Source organism: Aspergillus vadensis (genome assembly GCF_003184925.1).
Source record: "Aspergillus vadensis CBS 113365 unplaced genomic scaffold BO88scaffold_8, whole genome shotgun sequence".
Taxonomy (NCBI): Eukaryota; Fungi; Ascomycota; class Eurotiomycetes; order Eurotiales; family Aspergillaceae; genus Aspergillus; species Aspergillus vadensis.
Genome location: NW_020292046.1, coordinates 265,472 through 274,831, shown reverse-complemented (window position 1 = coordinate 274,831; position 9,360 = coordinate 265,472). Strand labels below are relative to the sequence as shown.

The window sequence follows — 9,360 nt, the reverse complement described above, 5'->3', positions numbered from 1 at the left end:
GGAAAGTACCCCAGAAAAGGTAACCGCGATGGGGTTCTATCACGGTACTTATATCCCAATAACCAGTCGCATCAGGGGAAGAAGTGGGTGATGTTACCGCAACACCCATGGATCGCACGGGCAGCACTGCAGGAATGACTGCTTTATATCAATCCACCAGTTTTCCTATTCCTCTCCAATGAGAGCTGGAGATTGTACATTTAGAGTTCAGACGGTCCAGGCGTCTCCGATGACTCGGGGCATGGGGAATTAGTTCACTTTGACCTTTCAAGTTCGATTTACACTTTTTTCTTTCTTGCTGCAACTTCAGCCGTCGGCCCCCTTTCTACTTTGCCACTCACCATGATTAAGGCCTGGTCTCTGTGGCTTGTAATAATGATAATAGCACTCGCATGAATTCTTGACAGGACTGGCATAACTCAAATTAGGGGAGATTGGATGCATATTGGCCGGCTGGGGTGTTGGGTATCGGTCGTCTTTGGCCAAGCAGCCGGCCGCACACGGTTAGGGCCGAATGATGATGCATTTGGCCTGCCGAATCAGGACCGGCGTGGTAAGTACTACATACCACCTAAACCAAACTCCAAAGAGTCCACTTGCCACGCTGACACGGCCAGTCATTTGTCAGGTAGCTCTGGGGCGATGCTGATGGATGGATCCATCGTGCTTAACTCCGTCCTTAACATCATTCCTTGATCACTCATCGCCTGACCTCTGGGGGAAACCGGTTGAGATCCCAGAGCCAGGAGTGGTCGGCGCGCCCACTACGGCTTCCCCACTTCGGTGGTTGTCGATATTCAGTACTCCCACTGGAGCCGTTCTGGGCCGACGGGACTACGGTCTCGAGAATGCCCGTTTCGGGGAAGCCTGCCACGATACGGGTGCGGGAGGACTTCCTCTTACGGTGAGAGATTGCGAGTTATGTTGAGAACACCGCACTTTAGACTTTGTGCGTCAAACTACATTTTATGAAAAAGGCGCCCTGGACAGGCCGAGAAGGTCCAGCCTGTCAATAATGCGGAGGCAAAAGTGTGCCCACGCAAGGGGTCGGGGTCTCCAGGTGGCCATGGGCGCTGTACATGACTGCGTGGCCTCCCGAGCAGATGGGTCATGAAAGCTGACAACCATGAGAAAGAAAAAATTTTTAACAAAAGATATACGCTAAATACTGCTAGTGTTCCTGTCCGGGTTTTGGAGTCCGGGGGGGAGGGTGGGTTGCAAAGAACAGGAAGCCACAGCATTGGTCTGTGTTCCGCTTTTTAGGCGGTTTCCATGTTGGACCCAGTTTTTCCTCATCGCATTTCCCACGGGGTTGGATTAGCTGGTCTCGGGGTAGCCGGGGGTGACGTCAAGCCTTCCCTGACCAAGGCGATCGGCGCCCCAATGCTTTTTTTTCTCTCACGTATTACAAGTGTGTCATCGGCTTATTCAAGTCCTGGGGGTTTGTGTTCCTTCAATACCGTCATTGACTGTTTCGATGGTCGTCGATGTGGTCATGCTAATGCATCTGAACATGTAGGGGGAAATAAGCAGTCAATGATCACGTTTCCCCTACTTTCCAGAAGGCTGTATCGAAACCCGTCGTCGATCGAGCGCCATCACATAAGCCAAGCGGTTGATATACAAGGTTTCAGCAAGCCTCAAGACTTCCACCAGGACTGTTGACACACAAACCAGTGATGACTACTCCGCCACCAACAGGATGGTCGAACCTCCTGATCTCACATGGATAAATGGGTTGACCCCTGGCTAGTGTCTCGTAGGTGGAGATGGCGAGGTCAACTTCAATGAAGTCACTAAACAACTTCGGTAGTCTGTACCGATACGAAGCAACAATCAACCATAGGCTGTTGCATACAGCTGTTATGTAAAATATAAACGAACCAGGAATGTTGAAGGATTCCAGTCTCCTTAGCCAGGAAGCAGTAGTACCCTCTGGAAGGGTCCGATTGTCGGGACATGGAGTACAAAGTACTACTACTATACCAAGAGCCTAGCACCGAGGCCAATTTGTCCTGGTGGCTCTGTATGGTCGGATAGTGCCGCCTTCCCACTCTCAAGGTTTGTCAAGACTTGACGCCAAGATGGTGTGGCGGATGATCCCCTGGTAAGCAGACAAATTTTGACTGTTGAGTGTACAAAGTACAGCCCGATGAGCCGGGTTCTCTCTGCAGGGACTCTCATGCCCCAGCAAGCATTCTTTAGAGGGGGAGGGGGCAACAGAATGTTCGATTGCATTGTGCTGCGATCTCACTTAGGCTTTTTATCCATTGACAACCACTGAAAAATTCCCCGAAACATTCAGATCGATCTGTTCACGTGTGCGTGGGGGTTGAAGTGGTATTCGGGAGATGACCGAAACCCGGACCGGCTTGCAACACCGTTTCCAGGGAGAAGCAGCGACTCCAGGCTTTCCCCGGTCCAGACCGACTTGGATGCCGGATCCAGTGTCTCGTAGAACTAGGCCGAATCTAGGCATCCCGTGATCATAGGTCCCGTCAGCAAAGCGTCAGTCTGACTTTGTCCCTTTTGAGGGTTGAGCCAGACCGCCTTCTTAGTACAGTCACCCCCCGCCTTCAGGTGCAGGAATGCGGCACGCCGGCTCCAGCTCTGCAATCCACTGCAACCAACCCATTGTTTGAACCAGTCCGTGGCAGCAAGTGGTCGCAGACACACTGTTCAGTTAACGGTTCTCGCCAAAAAAGTGGTGGTTTGATCTTTCAGTTGGACCTACCTGGTCAACAGACCCACTGTCATCCATTGGCCGGCCTCCTTTAACCTGCTTCCCCAAGTCATGTCGCCCGATATCAACTCTCTGTCCCCGACCTGGTCCACTACTTCTTCCCCGCGTCAACGTCGGATGGCCCCGACTTTATCCGACTCCTTATCGTCACAGCATACTCAGCCAGACTTTCCTTCTGCAGCCCTGCCCAATATGAATAACGGTTCAGCAAATAACCATAGCAACATCATTGCCACTGATCTGCCTCACCGGCCCTCTCACAGTCATCGCTCCAGCATGTCAGGATCGGAACGCCGCCGGTCCCGTACCGGTTCCAGTTCTCTCCTGAACAATGGCCATAATAGCGCTAGTGATTCGGCCCCCGGGGAACCGACCACAACCCCCCACGACCACCACCGGTCTTCCTTTGGCCATAATGGGCTTCGCACCTCCAGTCCGCTCAGTAGTGTCGGGGGGAACCCGACCGTTGCCACCGGGGACCCGCATCATCAACGTGCGCCGTCCCTGGGGGAGCTCCATCAGGAATTAGAACAAGAACAAGAAGCACAAGTGGTATGATCCAACTATTACTGTGTCACTGCCCGGCGCATTCTTTGTTGCTATCGCACCACCATGAGTAAGAGATAGCCACTAACCACGCCCCTTGAAAATGACTAGAACCGTCTTTTACACATGATCCGAAGCCAGCAAGCTCAGCTGCAGCACCTTCAACAGCAACAACAACACTCGCAGGCCGTGGTGGATGACTCTGGTCCTGCGGAACGGCTGACCCCATTCCCCCCAATTCCCCCGCTCCCCACAACCAGCAGTCGGGCGTCAACCCAATTGCCTTCCTCCTTGTCCAGCCGGCGACCCTCCCGCCCGTCTAGTCAAGCCGCTTCACCCAATCTCCGACCGCTGGCCGAGCCGTCGTGCGGGTCAGAGGGACCGGATTGGAGTGCAGGCCCCGGTGAGAGCCCAGCCCGGCGGGGAAGCAGGGATGAAAGCGCATTTTACCAGGCGGAGGCAGCGATGCTGACGCGCGAAAACCAAATGCTCCGACAGCGAATCCGCGATTTAGGTGCGCGATTTCCCATCCTCCCTTTTTGCTTTACTATCCTTCGTTTCCTTTCATCCACTACTACTGAGGCGCACAGAGCCTCAAAAAAGCCTTTACTTAGACTTTTGTGCTGACGGCGTATAGAACGCCAAGTTAGTGAGCTGACCTCTGGTGCCCGATCAAGCGAGATCCCTGCGGCACCTACCGCACAAGGAACCGAGGCCGTAGATCACCCAGCGTCCGCAGGAGTGGGATCGGCGAACGAGTCGTCAGACAAGACCTGATTGACCAGGAGCCACATGGGAGGCCTTTGTTCTTGCCCTCTTACACTTCTTCTTTTTACAGTGTATTTTGCGGGATTACGGAGTGCAGCACTCTCTCCAGATCAGCAGTGATCAGCATGTTCTTGTGATAGGGGGAAAAAGCCACGTCGGTATCTGAGCGGGCGTTCATGCGCAGCAAATAAATATCCCTCCACGATTTTCGTCTGCGCATGATCCTAACATCTGTCCATACTATGTTATAGTAGTGGCTGTGCGGTGGGCATATGAATACTCCTCGACCACCAACACCCGTAGTTAGCCGCGTGTACTCGGGCCCCCGATGTGTGTGGGGTACATACGTACACTTAAGTAGGTGCATAGGCAACATGAAAAAGAATGCGTGACCATAATGACCCCGACTTCACATCCAATGAAGAAAACATACATACGTTAGCGCATACGTTGGAAGCAAAAACTTAGTCTACTCCAGGCTGTCTGTCTGTCTGATTGTTCTCCACGAGCCCGCCACGCGGCTTTTTCTCCTCCCTTGCTCGAAAGTCAAATGTCATATTAAGTTACTTAGTGTCGTTATCAACATGTTGTTGACACAACTGCGGGTTTTATTTAGAGTTTACCCCTAGCTGTTACTAAGCTAAAGCTTACTTGTCATACTGTGTGTGCTTACCGGTTACTTAACGAGGAAGTTCTACGACGGGTGGGTTTGCTGTACATCTGTCTGTTATTATGTTTTGGTTAAAGTGGGGTATTATTAATAATAAGATAGCATTGACATCGAGGATGATATATATTACTATGTGCATAGGAAGCTTGCTTGGTGAAATGGAAAAATCGGGGTGTTAGGGTAAATGAGTGGCTGCCAACTAAATATTACCTACTACTTAGGACTAAAGATATATGTTCAGGTCGTTGATATTGTTATAGTTATAAATTGATGATATCTTCTGGACTGAACAGTCGTTGAGTAGTGGGTGATTGATGCTGGATACTAGCGACGACTCAGACTACCTTGTATCTGATAAGTACACACACACCGATGTATTCAATAGCTTGGACCTTGAATTATTGTGATGATCTAGGGATTGACTCGTAATACCCAACCAGACATTTGAGTCCCTCGACGAGGTCCCTCAGAATAGATAATTTCGGCCCATAGCTCTCTTGGAACCATTCATTTCAAACACCAGTTTCATGATTTCATCCATCTCAGATCTGATTCTTGTTCGTACTTGAAAGACACGGAAATCACTCGAGATCCGGTGCACGTTATCATTCTCAACATGGTCTTCTACCCAACGGCCAAACAGGCAATCAGACGAGCTTGGAGCACTATAAAAGCTCCTTTTCGGACCGTTGATGACGAATTTTATGGTTTCATTAAAGAAATTCCCCAGATGAGACGTCGATGCAATCACCCACTTAATGGTGTGATTGTCCTTCGAAGTATTACTTTTCTTGGTGCTTTCTCGTGAATACTGTCCCAAAGCACACAGTATCCAATTTCAATAAAATCCGCTTCGTGGACTCGCAGATTGGAGTTTTGGCATCCACAGGTTCTGAGTCATCGTTGTTGGGCATTAGTCTGGTGCATTGACAAAGTCCGCAGTTGGATCAGAGAGTCTTCGACGGAGCCGAGCTTCATCTTCTGCTCGGTTTCATTCATTATACTCTCAGATCTATGTGGTGTGCTCTTTCTCGGTACAACCTACCCACACATCTCTGACGAAAATCATTTTGCATAGCATACTAATGAGGATAATCATGATCGTCGTTCATGCAATGGGAGCGTGACAGCAAGATAGTTAGTCAGTAGCATCATGCTGTGTTTTTAGGTCTTCCACATGCAACCACCAAAGCAGTCAAGAGGAATCTCATAACCAAGATATTTGTTCCCCTCTCTTTAGGGGATTGACTGTAGTATATAGAGGACACACCTAGCCAAGTGCATAGGTGGGGAAGTAGTAGATCGTCGGTGGAATCCTTATCACTCGTCGTTATTATTCACAAAGTTGATGGTAGTGTACCTCTTTTCCCTTGATGTGTTGCTAATGTTAGAATTAGCAATGATAGATCTCAGACCAGCAGTAGTTGCTGTATTCGCTTGAGTATTCCACCGAGATGAAGGTCGTTATGCTCGGCTGCGGAGTCTTGTCTATAAAAGCTAGGAAGAACAACGACTCCGAAGGCATTGCAGTGGTGGTCTAAGCAAGACAGACCTAGCTGGTTAATCCAGTCATGGAAGGCATGGCCGGTTTTCGTATGGTCAAAGACCAGTTGTGTGCATGCTATCAGCAGTACAGGAGGAAACAAAGAGGGGCAATGTTTGCCATCTTCGTCAGATGAAGGGATCATTGTATATCCCGGCTATGCAATGTGGATATATCGTGTGTTTGATATTAGAGTGGTTCACAAGTAGTAAGATGCTCAACAGAAGTCGGGTGTCGTGATCTCTCAAAAGATTAGGAAAAATATTGCACTGCGTCAGTTCTCTTTAGGTCGCTCGTCTCTTCCATCGTATGTAATCATCCTCGAAATCATATGGTTGAATGCACAGACCGACCAAACCGAAGTCAGTTGAGCGACGAATGGTTTTTACATCGCTGTTGGTGATCTTCTAGCTTATCTCAGGGCTATGGGCAGAACCTTCATTTCCAGAAGCTGTAGTCTTCACTTTTTCCTGGTCTAAATTAATCCACATTCAACCCTAACACATCCAGCCAGTCAGGATTAAATATCTTGGGTCTGCTACGACTCCAGGGCCAGCACTCGCTTGAGAACTCCGCCATCGCTACCGGCAAGTGGGTCAGCCCCAGGACCATCTATGTCTTCCTTTGCTGCTCATGTCTGGTGCTGATGCGAGCCTCTAGGCTTTTTTGCTTGTTAGACGACCAGGTAATGGGACCGCCGGCGTAGAATATGACGTATCCCTCTGTAGATTTGCCATCTTCGTGATCGGCATGTGCAGCATCCTGTAGACTTCGATTCCTTTGGTGTGATCAGGTGCCAGCGTGATCACGTAGTTAGTGGTGTCTCGCAGATATCTGTATACAACCTTCAACGCTTTCGCATCTGCCGCAGTAGGGGCGTGCATGCGTCTCTGGAGGCGAAACGTGGCGTGACGTAGATCAGGCCTCGTTTTAGTGGTCAACCAATTCAACCTGCCTACGAGGCTCTGATATTCGTTAACATCAACGCCTTCGGTTGACATGGTAATGCGGTCCGCCTTTTCTGTAGGTAGGGGTCATAGGGATAGCGACGCCTGAGCAAGATTGCATGCCTGCAGCAGCGAGGTAGGCTGGATTTATCATCGACTTGCTTTTGATCATGAAAACTTCCATCAGTATGAGCGATAGTAGGCTGCCGTCCTAGGCTCTCCATTCGTCATCGGGGCGTCCAACATGCTCCCGAATACGAGGCTTGATCATCTTCGAGTAGCGAGACGCGATATTGCCGCAGCAATGCGGTAGATATGGATATATGCCATGCTCGATATCGGCAAGATTGATTTGTCGCATCGGTACTAATTGTAAATCCGGGATCAATGCAAACGCCAGCCGCCCGCCCCCACGCCATCAACTGTACCATGAGCAATGCGAACATCGCACGACCGAATGCCTTCATCTCACGGTAGGTAAGGACCAACCAGAAGAGATGGAGTTTTGCATTTGACTCTAGTCATCGGGCTATTTTTCGTGATGTAATTGACTTCATGCAGGGAACAGAGCAGGCTTTCTTGGAGAATCGATCGACTACCACAAGGACTGAGTCACAACAATGTTCAGCAGGAGGAAAGAATCGGAAGTCTATAAGATATGTTTCCGATTGGTAAAGCAGTTTGTACTTGACTGTAACCACCTGCTGTAGAAGCGGTCACTTTTCATCGAGCGTGAGTATTCTGGCGGTCCGATAGGCATTGATGCTGGCCTTTCTTAGTAATAGCATTCAGCTTTCGATAATCGATGCAAAACCGTAGGCCACCGACAGGCTTCATCGTCAAGTCTTGGTAAGGCAAATGATTCATCGTCAAGAAGGATTCACATCTCATGGATGTTTGCAATGATAACCCCTTTGACGATTCGAGCTCCTCAAGCGTCATAATATAGGGTGACGTCCAAAAGAAACTGGCCGTACTTGCCAGGCTTGAACCGTTTCAGCCCGGCGGGAAATAGTATATGCTAGCTGCAAGTTCCGAGTCCGACGAACAGGTGTTCAATATCATCTCCAACGGTTGCTATCTCGATTTTGTCGAGGGCTCCTCCAACCTCGTCATCTGCTCCTGAATCCCTGGTCTATGCCGGAGTTGAAGGTAGCCTACCACCGGATATTCTTTGTCTTCATCGGCGAAGAAGAAAAGGAAAGCATTATCCGTGGTGAACGACGAAACAATCCTGTTCAGGAAATTGAGATTGCCTGCATTGGCTAGCTCGAGCCCTTTGAGCTTCTCTCCTACATTAATAGTTGGTATGGATTCAACCTACCACCGGATTACTTCTTCTTTATGCGCAAGAAGAAAAGGGAAGCAATATCCGTGGTGAACGACGTATCATCTCTGGGGCCTTTCGTGAGACCTTGAAGATTAGTTGATCAACGACAGGGGACACCATTCGTGTCGCCATAGTCAAAGTTATGCTCGGGATTATCGAGGGTGTCTCAGACGCGGACACCGAACATGTGTACCTCTTCGAGCAATTCAGTCCGTCTTGGTTCTGTGAAGAGGAGCAAATCGATTGTATACGGTATCCAAGATAACAGCACGAATGCGTTGCTCTTGGCACATCTCCTCTGAAAAGTCAGATGATTAGACTTGCCCACCGGATACCTTGAGATATTCAAGACAGCCCCTAAGACGCAGTTGAGTGCTGGGTGGAAACAAGAATATGGTTGGCTTCCAGTGGCCCCCCGTCCTCATTGCTGCAGAAGAATATATATTAATAGTATAGGTTGTTTTCGGGAAGTTTTCAGTGCGTGTATAAGCCACCCCATATCTGATTCCTTTCTTCCAAACGAGACAAAACAGGCTTGATGTTGACTGCTATCCTTGCCTGCGCCATCAGCCTCAGTCTCAGTGATTATATCCAAAGCCGTTCGAACATGGACATCTCTAGACGTTATAGCAACTGATAACATTTGATGGACTTTCCTTGAGATGCACTGTGGATCCTTTGAGCGATGAAGGATGAAGAGAGTCAAATTGAGGCACGGCAAGACGACTGATTGTTTTCACATGTCGAGATGTTGAGTACTTGCTGCGTGATATATAGTGGTATATGCAAGGAGGCACCTTCATTCAGCTGGGA

At 49.3% G+C, this 9,360-nt stretch overlaps 1 protein-coding gene across 1 annotated transcript; it reads left to right on the top strand.

Annotated features, from left to right (window-relative positions):
• Positions 1-2,608: 2,608 nt before the first annotated feature.
• Positions 2,609-4,511, top strand: BO88DRAFT_403869 (uncharacterized protein). Its single transcript, XM_025706467.1, has 3 exons — positions 2,609-3,295; positions 3,401-3,803; positions 3,927-4,511. Exons 1-3 carry the CDS (start codon positions 2,795-2,797, stop codon positions 4,064-4,066), a joined length of 1,044 nt encoding a protein of 347 aa, XP_025564039.1. The 5' UTR covers positions 2,609-2,794; the 3' UTR covers positions 4,067-4,511.
• The last annotated feature ends 4,849 nt before the right edge of the window (positions 4,512-9,360 follow it).

Coding starts and splice junctions, on each gene's coding strand:
- BO88DRAFT_403869 (XM_025706467.1), top strand. CDS start 2,795: ATGTCGCCCGATATCAACTCTCTGTCCCCGACCTGGTCCACTACTTCT. Junction 3,296..3,400: donor AAGAACAAGAAGCACAAGTG/GTATGATCCAAC, acceptor GAAAATGACTAG/AACCGTCTTTTACACATGAT. Junction 3,804..3,926: donor ACAGCGAATCCGCGATTTAG/GTGCGCGATTTC, acceptor GACGGCGTATAG/AACGCCAAGTTAGTGAGCTG.